Source organism: Capricornis sumatraensis, chromosome 8 (genome assembly GCF_032405125.1).
Source record: "Capricornis sumatraensis isolate serow.1 chromosome 8, serow.2, whole genome shotgun sequence".
NCBI classification, from domain to species: domain Eukaryota; kingdom Metazoa; phylum Chordata; class Mammalia; order Artiodactyla; family Bovidae; genus Capricornis; species Capricornis sumatraensis.
This window is the reverse complement of record NC_091076.1, coordinates 70691103-70708998: the sequence shown is the minus strand read 5'-3', so window position 1 is coordinate 70708998 and position 17896 is coordinate 70691103. Positions and strand designations below refer to the sequence as shown.

Here is a 17896-nt window from a genome sequence, read left to right as displayed (position 1 = left end):
GCCCCAGAATAGGGCCTGGGAATTTGTAATTGGATGCACTGCCAACACAGGATTATTCAGCTGGGTCCTTTTAGACCCTTTAGCTAAGTAGTTTCATTATCCCCTTTTTGCATTAGCAGCCAGGTGAGGGACTCAGCCAGATAAGGGACTCGCCCAAGGTCTCCCAGCTAGTAAGCGCGGGGGCTGAAACTGGAACCCCCAGCGGGCTGGCTCCAGGGCCGATCGCTGTAAAGTGGGAGCTGGGAGGTGGAAGGTGAGAAAGGGCAGGACGGTGGTTATTCAGGCGCCCAGTGGGAGTCGTGGGTACGCGATGTCTACCCCATGCAATAAAGCGTCTTGACTCCACGGGTAGCGCGCAGACCGCCTCGCAGGCCGCGCCGGCCCCGCCCTCCGCCGCCACACTTCCGGCGGCGCTGCGGCCGCGGAGGGGTGCGGGCGGGCGGCTGCTGGGGGTGGCCCGACAGGCAGGGCGAGGCCGGCTGTGCGGGCGGGCGCGCGCGCGCGGGGTGCGGGCCGGAGGCTGCTGTCCAGGTCTCCGCGACCTCCGGGGGCCCTTCCGTCCCGCAGGCGCCATGGGCAATTGTCACACGGTGGGGCCCAACGAGGCGCTGGTGGTTTCAGGTGAGGGGGCCCCGAGCGAGGTGGATCCGGAACGCCCAGCGCCGGGAGGGTGTTTGGGGCGGGGGCTGTGCCTGGGAGGGCGGGAGAGGGGCCAGGCCGAGGAAGGGCTCTGAGGGTTGCGCGGCGGGGGGTGGGGTGGGGGTGTTGTGGGGTGGGCAGTGCCGGGGGTGGGGCCTGAGCTTACGGTAGCTCCGGAGACCCCTTCCAGGAGGGACCCCCACTCTCCGTGCTCCGCGCCCTAGGGCATCGGCCAGGCGCTCCCCCCACCTCCGGGCTCTGCGTGTTTGCCCGTCTTGATTCCCTCCTTTCCTTTCTCCGCCTCCTTCTTTGGGCAGGGTCTCCCCTGTGGCCTAGAGGATCCCGAGCCGAAGCCTTGGGGTTCCGGGAACACAGTCTGGCTAGATGCCAGCGCCCGGAGCGAGGGATGGGTGGGTCGCAGGTGCCTGTCTGGGAAAGGGCGGTGGACCCTGGATCCTTGGGTTCTGGGCACAGATCCGTTAATTCCGAGCAGGCTGAGGCTTGCCGGGCTTTACTGGCACTGCCCGCCCCTGAGACGCGGGTGCGGCCTCTACAGGTTGAGAAACCTGGCTCCTGGCTGTGTTGCTCTGGTTGCAAAATGCTGCACACTCCAGAATTTCTGTTGCGCTTAGGCAGGATGGGGGCTCCGCAGTGCTGGGGGAGGGAGAGAGAGCTTGTCATAAGGCTGCTATTTAAATTGTTTATTTCGGTGTCTTGGGAAGTGGCAGGAGCCTTTCAAGCCACCAGTTTGTGCAGCCAATGGCGCGGGTGCTGGGGAGAAGCCCGTGTTTCCCCGACAGGATGGAGGCCTGTAGCTGCAGGAAACGGTCATATCCTACTTGCCACTGTCAGTATGGATTCTCCACCTGTACACAGAGTTGTTAGGGCCAGCTGCAGAATTGAGCAGAAGAGGGTGGGCTGGACCAGGGCTTGTTGCCACCCACTTTGAGAGCTGGGATGAATCCATTGGGAACTTTCATGGATTTTTGTTCACTTTGGATCTCAAAGTCAGTCTCTGCCCTGGGACAGGAAATCGTCAATCTCTCTGACTAGGACCCTACTCCTGTGGGGAAATTAAGATCCTTCACTTCCCTGGGACTTCCCTGGCAGTCCATTGGTTTGGACTCTGTGGTTTCACTGCAGGGGCCTGGGGCTTGATCCCTGGTCGGGGAACTAATATCCTGCAAGCCCTGTGGCACAGCCAAAAAAAAAAATCTTTCACTTCCCTGAAAACCAAAGAAGATAGCCTTGGGGTCACCAGGGAGACCCCTAGAGAGCACTGACTAAACCTGCTCCTCTCTCAGACTTGGGCCAGTCTCCCAGCCTCCACTCCTAAAGGTTTTTAGAAACCTGAATCTACATCACACTTGTGTTTTTCTTGTGGGATTTCTCTCTAGAAGCCCAGACTCTGGGCAAGGAGAAAGCGCTCCCATTTTGTCTTTGTGGCGATCCTGAAACTGAGGAGCAAAAAGAGCCCCTAAGACGGGCTGCTCTGTGCCTCCCAAGTTGCCAGGGTACTCTAGCCAGAGGCCAAAGCAGTGCTAAATTTGAAGCCATTTTAGGAGTGCGGAGAGGAGGCCACACAGAATTAAGAGAGCTGAAGTCAAGGGAGGGTGGAAGAGAAGAGAGAGAGATGATGCCCAGTATAATAGTACCTTGGGATTTGAGATGATCGAACTGCACTGTGGCTCTCGATAGCATGTGGACTTCTAGTCCTGTTCCCTACACCCCATTAATTGGACCTGGTGCCTTCCATGGTGGCTCAGCTGGTTAAGAATCTGCCTGCTGTGTGGGAGACCTGGGTTCAATCCCTGGGTTGGAAAGATCCCCTGGAGAAGGGAATGGCTACTCACTCAAGGATTCTGACCTGGAGAATTCCATGGACTATATAGTCCATGGGATCGCAAAGAGTTAGATGACTGAGCGACTTTCACTTTCCTTTCTAAGTCCAGGGTCATCTCACGCAACCCACTTTCAGAAAGAGGATGTTAATATATATCATGATCAGCTTTTCCACTTGAAAAGTCTGGAGGTTCTTCTTGTCTATCCTGCCTCCTTCATTCTGTAATGCACAATATTTTTTTTCTGTTTCTACTTTGGGGGAATCCAAACACATATACCTTTCTCTTATCTCTACAGTAGGGAAGAAATTCTTAACCTGGAGTTTGTGGATAGAATTTAGAGGTCTTTGCATTTGATAAGAGGAAAGTAGTACATTTTTATTTACACTTACCTTAACTGAAAGTTAGTGCTTCCGATACGATTATTAATGTCGGCAACAATCCATGATAGGATTAGCAGATATTTGCCTACTCTACGTTGCAGTAGAGTATGGTAAAAATCATTTATGCTCATTGCTACTTTGAAATTAAGCCAGTTATTAATCTACCACAAGATCTTATTATTTAATAACATTATACATGTTACTGTGTATCACATAGCACACATATATAACTTTAAATATTAGTTTCTTATGTATCTTACTTTATGCATTTATGGACATTCAGGCTTTGCCAGACTACTAAGGGGGGCGGGGGATTTCGGCTCAAAACATCCCCCTTTTATGAGAGTTCCCTGATGGCCCAGTAGTTAGGATTCAGCACTTTCACTGCCCAGTTCAGTCCTGGTTGGGGAACTGAAATCCCATAAGCCCTGCTGCGCAACCAAAAAAAAAAATCTGCCTTGTAGAGTTGTAGGTCTTCTTGACTAGTAGGAATGAAAGAATGGAAGAGGGTCAGGAAAAAAGGGAGTGTTCCTGAGGGGGCAGACTGGCACTTGTGTTTGGGGAGGGCTAAGAGTGAGGCAGAATTTATTATGACAGGATATTTTGTGATTCTTCAACTTGATTGAGGACAGAGCAAAGGAAAGTAGATTGGATTAGAAGTGAGATAAAATTAGGAGGATTGTCTCCAGATCTGGAGACAGTAAGAACTGAGGAGGTCAAGGAAGGGTCACCTAAGAGTCCTCTCTTGGGAGTGGTCCCCAGGGTGACCAGGAAGCTGGAAGGAAGATGCCTTCCAGGGGAGGAGGCTGCTGGGGGTGAGGCAGCCAGGCAGCCCCAGCTTCCTGTTGTTGCTACCCCTGGGAACCTGGCCATGTTACCCTTGGCGGAGGCCCAGCCTGAGCTGTGGCAGCCTGCTCCCAAGGTCAAAGAATAAGTTAAAGGTAAAAAAAAAAAAAAAAAAAGGCTACCCCTCCAGTATTCTTGCCTGGAGAATTCCATGGACAGGGGACCCTGACAGTCCACGGGGTCGCACAGAGTCAGAAAGAACTGAGTGACTAATGCCTCACTTTTCACTTCAAAGCGTGGATTCCCACCCTTGGCTCCCTCACCTCCATCCCACCTACCACTACCACCATCTCCTCTTCCTGCACCCTGAGAAGTGCCCTGGGGTTGGTTGGAGAAAGCTGTGCCACTCTGCCCCATTCCCCACCAGGCCAGAAGAAGTGGAACAACCTGTGGTTTTTGATCCTTTTCCAGTTTCACTGGATCCTGAGATGTTTTTGGTTTCAAGTTGACTGCTGGTCCTCAGAGACTCCTCTCACCCCATCCCCAGGACAGAGCAGCCTGCAGTGGCTTACCTTGAGCAGCAGCCCTGTGAACAGGTGTTCCCAGAGACCTGCAACGTCTTCCCAACCCTGTTCACACTGCAGCGATGCTCCCGGCTCCCTGGACCTCAGGCTCAGCTGCTTGTACACCATGCACAGGGCAGACCCAGGAGACAGGGTGGGCTGCCCGGTGGGCAGTAACATTTGCTAGCTGTCCATCTTAGCAGTCCCGCCACACTTGCAGGATCTTTGTTCCTTTGTTGTTGTTCAGTCGCTAAATTGTGTCTGACTCTTTCCAACCCCGTGGACGGCAGCACACCAGGCTTCCCTGCCCTTCACTATCGCCCTTGGCTTGCTGAAATTCATGTCCATCGAGTCGGTGATGCCAGCCAACCATCTCATCCTCTGTCGCCCCCTTGTCCTCCTGCCCTCAATCTTTCCCAGCGTCAGGGTCTTTTCCGGTGAGTCGGCTGTTCGCGTCAGGTGCTCCCTCCACCTATCTAAAACTTCTCTCCAGGTCATGATTCTGTTGTCTCTGGTTGTTGGCCTGACCACCAACCCAAACCCTGGCTGTAGACCTACACTGTCCAGTATGGTAGCCAGGAGCCACAGGTTAAGTTAATTACAATTCATTTTCTCAGTTATACCAGCCAGATTTCCAGTGCTCAATAGCGCATGTCCTGAGTGGCTGCTTTGTTGCACAGCACAGCTGTGGAACATTTTGATCCCTGAAGGATGTTCTCTTGGATAAGACTACTCTAGAAGTTATACCCCCACATCAGCCACTGTGTGTGGCCTGGGTCACTGCAAGAGGCTGCTTCTCCCCAGCCTCCCTGACCCAGGTATACTTCTCCTTGTGCAAAGTGGGTTTTCTAAAATGCAAATGTAAGTGTGGCTTCTTAGGTTAAATGACTTCCCCATCATTCAGGCACATACACACAACACCCCTGCTTGACCCAATCCCTACAATACTCTGCAGTCTGCCCTCTGCCCTGCCACCCGGCTTTGTCCCCTGCCATGAGGCCTCAGAGACACTAACCCAGCTACACAAAACTACCCCTGACCTTTGACCTTGGGAGGCACCCACCCTAGACTTTCCTGAAAACCCAAGTTTATGAATGTGGAAACGATGACCGCCCACTGGCTTTTTCCTCCCTGTTAAATGTTATGTTTCCTTTGAATCATCTGTTTCTGCCAGGGAACAGCCCCTCTTGCTTTTACTAAGTTTTCTTGAACTTGTTGATTAATTTCGGCATCAGTAGGGGGGTTCGCAACAAGAATTTCAAGAACTGATTTTTCTTATTTCTGTATAGAGATTGTATGGAGCTCCTCCAGGAAGTGAATCTGGGTGGTGGCCAGATTCAGCAGGCTATTTAGTTGATACATAGTTTCCAGGAGTCATTTCCTTTTTAGGCCTTTTCCCTTTCACTTTTCCAGTTGGTACCATGAGTTGACTTCTGTTTTGAGGTCTTGCCTTCTTCCCCATCCGCTCCCATTCACTCTGAACCCCTGGGAACCAGCCTCACTGAGAGGTCTGCTGAGCGTGAGCCAGCCCCTACCCCCACCCCCACCCTACCCCTTGGTTCATAGACTCCCTTGCATTAGCCTTCCATCTGCTTTCCCTCTGGGACTGATCCCATCCTGGTCACAGGCCAGTCGCATGGTACAACCATCAGCTCAGGAAAAGGTCACTCCTCTGAGTCCCACCTCTTTTAAGAGAGGAACTGTACCTTCATCTCCGTTTCCCTAGCACAGAAAAGTACTTGTTTGCTGAACGGATGGTTGAATCAAAGATGGACGTGTCCCTGTTCACTCTTGCCCACTGACTTTGTTCTCTGAAAGCGCATATGTTCTGAACCACTCATTGGCTCCCCTCATTGCTATGCAAATAGCACAAAACTGGATCCCAAGACCTTAAGGGCCTGTCTCCCATTCATCTGTAACCTCCACACCTAGTGCCCAGTGGTGGGAATTGTCAAGTGTCAGAGCAGGCAAAGGTCCAGTGTTGCTGATGGAGGCGTTGGAGGGTAGACAGACCCAAGGACTAACTGACCAGCCATGGTTTGCTTTGCTCTCCAGGGGGCTGTTGTGGTTCCGACTATAAACAGTATGTGTTTGGCGGCTGGGCCTGGGCTTGGTGGTGTATCTCCGACACTCAGAGGTAAGGGCTGGTCATCGGGCATCCTGGTGGGCAGGGGAGCAGAGGGTCTCCATCCTTAACCCCCTTCATGCCACTTGAGCTGCATTCCGTTCTAGTTGGGGGGACCTCCCAAGAGGCAGGTGGAATGGGTTACATGGGGAGGCAGGAGGGCTGTCTGCAGGCAGCTCCTCCTTGGTGGGTGTGCTTTTTTCCATTGAAAGTATCACTTCTGCCCCAGGCAATTCAGGCAGAGCCCTAAGGCCCTGATTTTAGCTCAGAATTATTCAGGAAGCCTTAATAACACACCTGTTTGGAATGGTCCTAGGAAGGAGGAAAGGCTTGAAGAGACCCCTGCCCTGTGCAGACCCTGGAACAATGCAGGCAGGGGCTAAATGGCAGAGGATGGTTACAGTCTGAAGGGGCTCTGTGTATTAAAGACAAAGGTTGCAAATCTAAGGAACTGGCACCCAGGCTGGGCAAGACGGGTCTGGACATCCTCCATCAGTCTGGAGAGACTCAGAAGGGGAAGGGAGATTTCAGCTCAGGCTCTACCTGCTGGCTTTCCCGGAGCCCAGGGCAAGGCTAGACTTGGGCCCAGGCTTCTCCTGTCCCCCTCACTGCCTGCCCAGGAGGAGATGAGGCCGGCTGGCCACCTCTCCACCAGCACCCCCTTCCTGATTATGGGAGATCAGGGGAGGGGCCCAGATTCTTCCAGGCCAGGAACCAGGCGACACAGGCCCCAGAGCTATGAAAGCGCAGGCCCGTTGGCAGGGGTGGGGGTCCTGTGAAGGGGAAGCAGTGGAGATTCCAGTGGAAATCCCCCTGTATCCCAGTCTCGTAGTTGGCAGAGAGACACCTCATGGCTGCAGGGAGTCTGAGGGTGTTGGCTCAGGTCAGGGGCATGGGAAGCATGTCACAACGATTTAACTTCACTGATCTCTCCTAACTCCCTCCACTGCCCATCTCTCCCCGCTCGTAGCCCTGCCTCAGTTGAGGGATCTTGGGCAACTCTTCTGGCCCAAGGTCAAAAGTGTTCAGAAAGTAATTAGTAGTGGTCACAAGTTCCTCTCAGGATCCTAAGACACCTGAGGTGGCCAGCTGGCCTGACAGGAGCCATGGGTCCCCTCTCCAGAGACACTGTCACCTCCCACCCCACACCCGCCACACAGTCCTGGGACAGCAGAGTGTCTTGTCCAAACCCCTCGACGTACGGCCGGGCCTAGAGAGTGTCCGCTTGTGCCAAGACCTGTCCAGCCAGGCGTCTGCTGCTTGGTGCTGCTGACACTCCAGAGGCCCTTTCTCCACGCCGTGGTTGGTCCCCTCCCGCTTCCTGCTCCCAGGAGCAGAGCCCCAAGACAGCAGGGCCTGGCTTCTCTGATTGCAGGTTTCAAGGTGAGGGGTGGGGGGCCTTGTGCCTCATCCTAGGAGCGGCTCTCCCACACCCAGGCTCAGCGTCTCCCTCTGGGCCCACAGGCAGGGCCCACTCTTGGGTTCCTGGGGCAGCCCCTTCCCTGTCCCCTAGCCTGCTGCAGGGGCGTCTCCCCCAGCGGGGACCTTTGTTTCCCGAGGCCGGCAGGTGCTTCCTAGGTCAGAGTGGAGGTCTAGGATTCTAACCCAGCCTTCCATTTGAGGTCCTTTCCATGGCCATCCTCCATGTCACCTGCCCTCAGTGTCAGCTGTTCTCCAGCCTCAGTGAGGTCTCTCCCGCTGTTCTTTGCTGCCATGCCCTGTCCTGTCCTGAGGCCTCGATGGGGGCAGCTGTCTTGCCCTAACCTAAGCGGTTCCTCCATTTCTGGCATCTGAGCTGCAGCCTCCCTCCTCCCCACTTCCTCCCCCTTCCTCCCCCATCCTCTCCCCTCCTCCCCTCTCCTCCCCCTTCTCCCTCTCTCCTCCCTACTCCCCTTTCCCCCTCCTTCCCCTCCTTTTCTCTCCCCCTTCTTTCTAGTCTCCCTCCCCTCCCCTTCTTCCCCCTCCTCCCCACCCTCCCCTTCTCCTGTCTTCTTCCCTCCCTCCCCTCCCCCACCCTCCCCCTTTTCTGTCTCCTTCCCTCCCTCTGTCCTCCCCTCCCTCCCTTTTTCCTGTCTCCCTCCCTCCTCTCTCCCCTCCTCCCTCTTCCTCCTCCTCCCCACCCTCCCCCTTTCCTGTCTCCTTCCCTCTCTCCTCCCCTTCCTCCACCCTGTTTCCTGTCTCCCTCCCTCCTCCCCTCCTCCCTCTTCCGTCTCCCCCCACCCTCCCCTGTTTCCTGTCTCCCTCCCTCCTCCCCCCTCCTCCCTCTTCCCCTTCCCCCACCCTCCCCCTTTCCTGTCTCCCTCCCTCCCCTCCTCCCTCTTCCCCCACCTCCCCCTCTTTTCTGTCTCCCCCTCCTCCCCCTCCCCTCCTCCCTCTTCCCCCCACCTCCCCCTCTTTTCTGTCTCCCCCTCCTCCCCATCCCCTCCTCCCTCTTCCACCCACCTCCCCCTCTTTTCTGTCTCCCCCTCCTCCCCCTCCCCTCCTCCCTCTTCCCCCTCCCCCACCCCCTTTTCTGTATCTCCTCCCCCTCCCCTCCTCCCTCTTTCCCCTCCCCCACCCTCCCCCTCTTTCCTGTCTCCCTCCCTCCCCTCCTCCCTCTTCCCCCCACCTCCCCCTCTTTTCTGTCTCCCCCTCCTCCCCCTCCCCTCCTCCCTCTTCCCCCTCCCCCACCCCCCTCTTTTCTGTATCTCCTCCCCCTCCCCTCCTCCCTCTTTCCCCTCTCCCCACCCTCCCCCTGTTTCTTGTCTCCCTCCCTCCCCTCCTCCCTCTTCCCCCCACCTCCCCCTCTTTTCTGTCTCCCCCTCCTCCCCCTCCCCTCCTCCCTCTTCCCCCTCCCCCACCCCCCTCTTTTCTGTATCTCCTCCCCCTCCCCTCCTCCCTCTTTCCCCTCTCCCCACCCTCCCCCTGTTTCTTGTCTCCCTCCCTCCCCTCCTCCCTCTTCCCCCCCACCTCCCTCTTTTCCTGTCTCCTTCCCTCCCTCTGGCCTCCTCTCCCTCAGTCCCTCCCTCCCTCTTTCATGTCTCCCTCCCCTCCTTCCCCAGAGAGAGCTTGATGGGTGCCTGTCTTGAGCTGGGTCTGCTGTCCTCTCAGCCTGAGGGTACTGTTAGGGAGGGGCTGGAAGGCAGTCAACCTGTGTACCTGCGCATGGCTGGAGAGTGGAGGGACCCACGTTGCCTCCTGCTCCCCGTCCCTCCACTCCACTTGCTTCTGCTCCTTCACCTCAGCCTCTGCCCTCCCTCCCTCTGGTTTAAGGAAACCTTCTGCGCTGTCCACAGGCTGGCCTCTGCCTGGTCCAGCACCCTGCACACACGGGCACACACCCTGCCCCAGGGAGGCCCAGGTAGCTTCCACGCACCTTTTCTTTGCCATGACTCTGCCTGTGCCCAACTCTGGAAGTGAGTGACTCCCAGTTGTCCCTGTGAATATTGGCAGGGGTGCACACACTTCCCCCGCTCCCAGCCTTCCTTGACACATCCCACCCCCACAAATCAGAAAATCCAAAAATTGCTTTAGTCTCTTCTGGCCCTCAATTACCTTCTTAGGGATAAGTAGCACAGGCCTAGAGGGTTTGTGCCCCGCAGGATTCGGTATTTGCTGTGGCTCATGAACCCCCAGAGTGGCCTCCCCCACCCCCACCCCAGTTTCTGGAAACACAAGCTTGCCTCTGTCTGGAGCGTGGAGCTCCGGCTGCCAGCCAGACCGTGCCAGGAATCTCCTGGGAAGGTGAGGCAGTGGGTAACCCTGGTGCCCTGCACACAGGCAACCTCCCAACCTCAGGTCACAGGCCCAGGGCATCAGCAGGCTTTACCTCCAGCCCAGCAGCTTCTCACTGGAAGGGTGTGGGGGCTGGAGAAGAGACCCAGAGGCCTCAGGCCAGCGCAGGGGTGTCTCGAGCTGGCAGTGGGGGATGGGAGCTGAAGTCTTGAGCGACCCCACCCCCACCCCCCAGGCCTCAGGCATCCGGTGCTTGTCTGGTAACCACTGTGTGTGTTTGCTGTGTCCCCTCCTCCCCTTCCTGTCCCTGCCTCTCCCTCCCTCCCCCCCGGCTGCTGCTCAGACTGTCTCTGGAGGTTATGACCATCCTGTGTCGCTGTGAGAATATTGAGACGTCGGAGGGGGTCCCGCTATTCGTAACAGGGGTTGCACAGGTAATAACCCGCCTGCTTCCTCCTCTGTGTCTAACCTCCTCTCTTCCCGCCCTGCGGGGGCCTGGCAGACTCCAGATGGACTCCCTTTTCCTGAGAGCGCGTCTCCCTGCCCTCTGCTCCCACCACCACTGGTCTGCGTGGCCGCGCCGAGCCTCTAGGGTCCCCAACTCCCTTGTCCCAGCTCATGGGGGGCTGTGAGTGAGGAGAGAAAGTGAGGGCATCTGGGAGCTCTGCCCAAGTCTGCCAGGGGGTGTCCTTGGATGCCAACCCTACATGGAGAGTAAGCTGAGGCGGGAGAATACACAGGCCCTTTTGTGACAGAGGTGGGCTGCCCAGGTGGGGAGGGTTCTATCCTAAAGACTCCTGCGGGAGCCCTAGTCCTCTAGGCATCACAGAGCTCTGTGCCCTGTGCCTTCTCCAGGCCGACGCCCTCCTCCCTGCAGCACCAGAAGGATGGGTCCCCTGGGGAGTTATGTTCATCCCACCCCTTGACCGCTTCCAACCTCCTTGACAGGCCTGAGCAAAACGAGCCATGCCCCTGATTCTCTTTCGAGAGGCCTTTGAGCAGCTCTCTTTGTCACCAGACTTTAGCTTCCCCATCTGCGAAAGGGGGAAAGTCAAGCCCTCCCTGAGCCTTGTAGGAATATTAGAAAGGCAAGTAAAGCAATGTGAGGGTGCTCACTTGGGGATTTTCAGAAAAGAAGTGCTCGAGGAATGCCATCTGTATCACAGACTTGATCTCACCTGGGACAGCAAGCGGCCTGCTGTCTCCCTCCTCACCGCCACACAGCCCTAGAGATGAAACCCTTTCCTGAGCCAGGGCATTTAGCAACGCAGGTCCCCATCTTCATTGGTCCGTTTGCCAGCTCCCCACTGAGCGTCTTGTCAGCTCCAGGCACAGCGGAGGCAGCGATGGACATCAGAAAGCCCCTGCCTCTCAGAGCCTACATGCTGGCGGGTCCCCAGGGCAGAAGAGACCTACATGTCACCTTACCCTTCTCCACCCTTCCATGAAATTGTCCTTCAGCCTCTCAGGCAAAACCCGGCACCCCCACACCCTGCCTCACCCAACCTCCTATCCTTAATGGGGAAGAAGACTGTCCCCATCGCAACCACTACTCATCGCTGTGGAAGGGCAGGCTTCAGGGCAGAGAAGAAGCCCAGAGCCCCATTGCGTGGGATGTGTAGGGGCCAGGCCTCCCTCAACACCCCACCTAGCAGCCTCGTCTCCTTCCAAGCCCACACTCCATTTGAAATAGCTAATACCCAGGTCCCTTTTCAACTGGGTGATGTGGACCCTTGAAGACTCAGGTCATCTGGGCAGAACCTTCCTTGTCCTGAAGCTCTAGCATGACCCCAGCCTTTTCCTCCACTGGCCGCATCTGGCCCCAACCCCAGAGAGCAGGCTTCCAGCCTTGGCCTGCTGCCAGGTAAAGAGACCTGGCAGAGCTCCCCTGGTGGGGTGGGGCAAACACAGGATCACCTCCATCTTGGCCCAGCAGTGGGCATACTCCCAGCATGCCAGGTACGAGGCAGCTTTCTCAGCAGCCTCCAGGGCACTCTGGGGTGCTGAGCACACCCAGAGAATAGGCAAAGGCCTCTGGGGGATGGTCAGATGGTACCCACAAACACAGCCCGGAGGACCAGCACTTATGTGCTGTCCCAGGACACACATGGCCACGCCAAGACTCTCGCCCACCCTACCCCAGCCCCCTGGGCCAGACCACCCCCGACGACTCCTCTGCCTCCTCTCCCACTCTTCCAGCCAGGCTGATGTGAGCAGAGGACACATCTGCACATGGTTGGCACACAACACTCCTTCCACTGAGCCATCTGCACCCCAGCCCTGCTGTCCCACCCCTCTCCTCCTCACATGCTCCCAGCTCCAACCCCTTGGAGAGCCCACCCCTCCGTCTCCTGCAGCAGGACCCCCCTGGCCCGTCCCTGCCGACGCAGTGAGATGTCAAAGTCTTTCCCTGCACCCCAGGCCCTGGGCCCCCAGACCCATGGCCCCTGTTTTGCATTTCTTGGCAGGATTTCCCTAGAGATTATGACGTTGCAGCCCCGCTGTGAGGACGTAGAGACGGCCGAGGGGGTAGCTTTAACTGTGACGGGTGTCGCCCAGGTATAGTAACTCAGCAGCCCCGCGCATGTCCGTTGAGCTGCCTCGTCCCCACGCTGGGGTTTGGGGTGGGAGCGAGGAAAGGCCGGCAGCCAGGGGCAGTCTCTCTCCAGCGGCCCCGCCCCTGCCCGCCCCTCTTGCCAGAGAGGGTCGTCGCCACTGGAACTTGCACTCAGCCTCTCGGCCACCCAGCAGGACTAACAAGACACCCCTTCTCTCCCCAGCGGGCCAGCAGAGGACAGAAGCCGTGCTGAGGGCTCCCGTGTCACTAACCCCTCCCCGTTTCTTTGCAGGTGTCGGAAATGCCAAGCCCCAGAACCCAGGCCTCCCCTGACCCCTGGGTAGGGGGCTGCAGGGTGGGGACCAGAGGATGAGGCCACGTGAGGCCGGGGAGCTCTGGGCTCTGGAGTCAGAGCTGCATTATATTCCCAGCCCAGTGACTGAGCGAGGGGCTTCCTGCTCTCCAGAGGTCCTCACAGGGCAAGTTCAGCCATCTCAAAGGCCCCTGGTGCAGGAGTGGTTGGCTTGGTGCCTTGGGGAAGAAAGAGGAGGATGCCCTCCCCTGGTGATGGACTGCAGACCTGTCTCCTGCCCTCTCCTGGCTCTCTTTCCTAGTCTGTCTGTCTGCACCCCTATTGCTCATTCTCCTTTTTGCAGAGACCTGCAGGCTGAGGGGCCAAGAGTGGACTGGAGGGGTTGGTGGGGGGGAGGAGCCCAGAATGTCCAGGAGAGAGGCCCTGGCAGAGCCTGGGCCTGCCAGTGAAGGTGAAATTTCTCAGTATGAGTTCCTCATGTTTTCTCCCTGCTGGAGGCCTTAGCAGACCCCACCCCCTCCCGCCACCACCCCCTTTCCCCCGAGGCCTCCAGGTCCTAAAAAGGAGGGGAGGGGTACCAACTGCCACCATCCTCCTGGGTCTGAGGCCTCTGTCTGCCTGCCTCCAGCCTGGCTCAGACTTCTCTGTGACCACCGGCAGGTGAAGATCATGACCGAGAAGGAGCTCCTGGCCGTGGCCTGTGAGCAGTTCCTGGGCAAGAGCGTGCAAGACATCAAGAACGTCGTCCTACAGACGCTGGAGGGACACCTGCGCTCCATCCTCGGTGAGGCCCTGCCCGGGCCAGGGACCCCTCTCCCTCTGTTACCTGCAAGGAGCCACACAGCATCCCTGAGCCAAGGCCAGGGAGGAGAGAGGGGGCCTTGGACAGGCGGGCCTGTCAGTCCCACTGAGAGGCTTCTAGCAGAAAAGCTGACAGGTTTTCCATCATGTATTTCCTTTCAAAACGTCAGGTGACTCGAGTGAAGAAGAGAGCATGGAGGTGGGGCTGAGTGACTGACTGCCAGTCTGGTCAGGCGCCTAGTGCTGCTTGGGCACTTTTCCTAGTGCTGCTTGGGCACTTTTCCTCGTCTGCCCAGACCCTGCAGGAGGAGATTCAGTGTTAGAAGAAACCAACCAGGGACTTCCCGGGTGGTCCAGTGGCCAAGACTGCGCTCTCGAGGCAGGGAGCCCAGATTCGATCCCTGGTCAGGGAATTAGATCCCACGTGCCACAACTTAAGAGTTCACATGCTGCCACTAAAGATCCTACATGCTGCAACGAAGACCCAGCACAGCCAGATAGAAAGAAACCTAGGAAGACCCGGCACAGATGACGTGACCCCTGCCTACACTCAGACCTCTCCCTGGCCGCCGCCTCCCTTCCCCAAGCTGGCTGGGCCCTGGGGAGCCAGCCCGCGATCCTTCTGCCCCCAGGGACCCTGACAGTGGAGCAGATTTATCAGGACCGGGACCAGTTTGCCAAGCTGGTGCGGGAGGTGGCAGCCCCTGATGTCGGCCGCATGGGCATCGAGATCCTCAGCTTCACCATCAAGGTGCAGTGTGGCAGGAAGGCTGTGGCCCCCGTGTCCATCCGTGCGGGGTTGGGGAGCTTGCCAGGAGGGGCCCCTTTATGCCTCTGACTATTCCCAGGGATGACTTCCCCTTCCCTTCCCAGGACGTGTATGACAAAGTGGACTATCTGAGCTCCCTGGGCAAGACACAGACTGCTGTGGTCCAGAGAGATGCCGACATCGGGGTAGCCGAGGCCGAGCGGGACGCAGGCATCCGGGTATGTGGGCTTGCCTTCCCAGCCTCAAGGATGAGGGAGCGCAGAGGGGGTGGAAACCCCAGTTTGAGGGGGCCCCTCAGCACCTGTCCCTCCTGCTCCCAGGAAGCTGAGTGCAAGAAGGAGATGCTGGATGTGAAGTTCATGGCTGACACCAAGATTGCCGACTCCAAGCGAGCCTTCGAGCTGCAGAAGTCGGCCTTCAGCGAGGAGGTCAACATCAAGGTGAGAAGCTGTCGGGTGTCCCGGGTTTGGGGCTCAAGGCCCAGGACTGTGCCGGGCAGCCTCTGACGTGCTGCCCACCCTCCCCCGCCACAGACGGCTGAGGCCCAGCTGGCTTATGAGCTGCAAGGGGCGCGTGAGCAGCAGAAGATCCGGCAGGAAGAGATTGAGATCGAGGTCGTGCAGCGCAAGAAGCAGATTGCCGTGGAGGCGCAGGAGATCCTGCGCACTGACAAGGAACTCATCGCCACCGTGCGCTGCCCCGCCGAGGCCGAGGCCCACCGCATACAGCAGATCGCCGAGGGCGAAAAGTAGGTGCCGCTGGGGGCCCCGCTTTAGTCCAGCTCCTCTGCCACCTGGGCACCCCCTCCACTCCTGGCCAAGCTTGGAGGCCCCCGCGCCTGCTTCCTCACTGGGAAGTAGGGGTAACCCGCCTGCCCTATGGGATTGTTGTTAGGAAGACTGAATTAGGTACCAGAGGTTTAAGGGCCTGATGTGGTGCTTGGCACAGAGGGCACCCAGGTAGGTCCCCTCTCCACGGTGGCCTCTGGGAGCCAGTGCCCTCTTCCAGGCCAGAGCCAGAAGGCCAGGGCACTGCCCTCATGGGTCCCTCATCCCTGACACCTGCCAAAGTGGGGGGCTCGAGGGTTCACTGACCCCCAGGCAGGGCTTAAGGGGCCCCTGGCACTTCCCACTGACCCTGCCCCCCCCCCCCCGGACTCCCCCAGGGTGAAGCAGGTCCTCCTGGCTCAGGCAGAAGCAGAGAAGATCCGCAAAATTGGGGAGGCAGAGGCGGCAGTCATTGAGGCGAGGGGCAAGGCAGAGGCTGAGCGGATGAAACTCAAGGCTGAGGCCTACCAGAAATACGGAGACGCAGCCAAGATGGCCTTGGTGTTGGACGCCCTGCCCCAGGTAAGGCTCCCACCCAGGGCTGGGACTGGCTGGGCAAATGCCGGACTTCTCTGGGCCTTGTCAGTGACACAGCGACAGGAGGGCTGGGAGGATCAAATGGGAAGTACTCGGCGGCATGGGGAAGAACTCTACAACAGGCCTAGGTTCATCCCTAACCCAGGGGACCATCTGACCTTTATTGCAAATAAGGGCCACCCAGGCTGCATTGGGATGTGGTGAGGTGGAAACGGGAGGGAGAGATGCTGAATGGGGCAGGTGGATGGAGTCCGAGTAGCAACCAGCTCTCCTCCCACCCCGCCTCCTAGATTGCTGCCAAAATTGCCGCCCCACTGACCAAAGTTGATGAGATTGTGGTCCTCAGTGGGGACAACAGCAAGGTGACATCAGAAGTGAACCGACTGCTGGCCGAGCTGCCCGCCTCTGTGCACGCCCTGACGGGTGTGGACCTGTCTAAGGTAGGTGTCTCACCGTCTGCAGTGGGTTCCCCGGACAGAGTGGTGGGGGCCTCGGAGCCAAGGCCTCATGGCATCTCCCATCCTTGCAGATACCGCTGATCAAGAAGGCCACCGGTGCACAGGTGTGAGGTCTCGTCGGCCCATACCCTTCAGCAGCCACCGCCCCCACCTTCAGCACCCGTTTTAATACCACAGGGACAACGGGAACGTCACTGACTCTGGTGCCTTATTCTGTAGGGACCAGAAGTGCTGCGTGTTCAGGCCTCTGGCTGTCTTCCCTTCTCCTCTGTCTCTGTCTCCCCCCTCTTCTCCATCCCACAGCCTCACTTTCACTGCCACAACTGTCTGGTTTGTCTCTTGCACCCTTATCTCCTGTACGTCTCTTCCTTTGTCTGTCTTTTTCTCTCCCTCTCTCCTCGCACCCTCTACACACATCATGTAGTTTAAATTGAAGATGTTTATTACAATCACCGTCTTGTCTGTCTGTGGGGGTGGCCCTGCTGCTCCCAAGAATCCTGGTGCCTTGAAGTTTTCTGTGCTTCTGTCCATCCCCTCAGCCCCATGGCCCCAGCCAGAGCTTCAGCATGGGTGCAGGGATCCTGGGGATGACGGCCACCCTGCCCTCTCCTGGCCTGGTCTTCCCAGCCCAAAACCTGCCCCCAGGAAGTCCCCAGCCTCGCCCACTCCAGCCCTTCTGGGCCCAGATAGCGTGGCTGCAGGCCCAGGGCCATCGCCCTCTGCCAACCCCTGCCCAGCCCCAGGCCTGCTCTTGTACCTCACCTCTCTCTCCCGCACCCACGGGCACAGAGGCAAGGCCTCCTGTGTAGAGCAGCTCCCTCGGTTTACTACTGCCTTAGGAGGCCCCTGCTCGTGCTCAGGGAATCCCCTTCCCTGGAGTGGGGCTTGGTCCCAACTCTGCTAAGCCTTTCTGGGATCAGGATCCAGCCCTTCTGGGGAATATAAAATGTACAGACCCCCTTCCTACTAGGGCTGTGCTGCCTTGAGTATCAGGCCGGGCCCTTCCAGTGGGCAGAGCTGTGCCAGCCTTGTACAGAATCGAGTGCCGTAGGCTGGCCGGACTCCTTCCCTGCTCGTGCCGGTTTGCTTTCTGGCCAGAAATGATCAGGCTCCAGCTGTGGGGAAGCAGCCCGGTCCTCTGTCTCCTTGCTTCAGAGGAGGCAGAAGAGCCCAGGGCCCCAGCATCCTGGCAGGGATGCTGCGGGTGTCCTGTGGTCCTGGTCCCCCACCCCTCGCCCTGCCCCAGCCTGTGTGGCTGTTCCTGCATGTGGATGCTGCATGTCCGGTCTGGGGCTTGGATGCTGCACTGCCCCGCTGCCTGTCCCTTCTGGTAAAATAAAGATCTGGTTATGCCCACACCCTGTACTGTCTTTTGTGAGGAGAGAGACTGGGAACCTGCCCGCACACCCCTTCAGCCTAAAGGCTACACTTTGCCTGTTCTTCCCCATCCTCGACACTGGGGGGCAGCAGCGTCCTGGCCTTGCCCTCAGCTTCCTGGAGCAGGGCAGCCATTGCTCAGGTGCTGAAGCCAGATCTGAGCCTTGGGAGACATGGCTCCACCACAGACACAAGATGCAAGGGCC

General features: G+C 58.0%; 1 protein-coding gene across 4 annotated transcripts; it reads left to right on the top strand.

The window, feature by feature from the left end:
* The first annotated feature begins 489 nt into the window (after positions 1-489).
* On the top strand, positions 490-17652 carry FLOT2 (flotillin 2). Of its 4 annotated transcripts, none has more exons than XM_068979185.1 (11): positions 490-621; positions 6268-6349; positions 12520-12610; positions 13582-13705; positions 14355-14473; positions 14596-14709; positions 14812-14931; positions 15025-15239; positions 15657-15840; positions 16146-16295; positions 16385-17652. In XM_068979185.1, exons 1-11 carry the CDS (start codon positions 573-575, stop codon positions 16421-16423), a joined length of 1287 nt encoding a protein of 428 aa, XP_068835286.1. In that variant the 5' UTR covers positions 490-572; the 3' UTR covers positions 16424-17652. The 4 variants fall into 4 exon arrangements, with proteins under 4 accessions (XP_068835286.1, XP_068835287.1, XP_068835289.1 ...); XM_068979186.1 differs by lacking the exon at positions 12520-12610 and adding an exon at positions 10395-10485; XM_068979187.1 differs by lacking the exon at positions 490-621 and adding an exon at positions 10395-10485 and having other exon boundaries at positions 6336-6349.
* Positions 17653-17896: the final 244 nt, after the last annotated feature.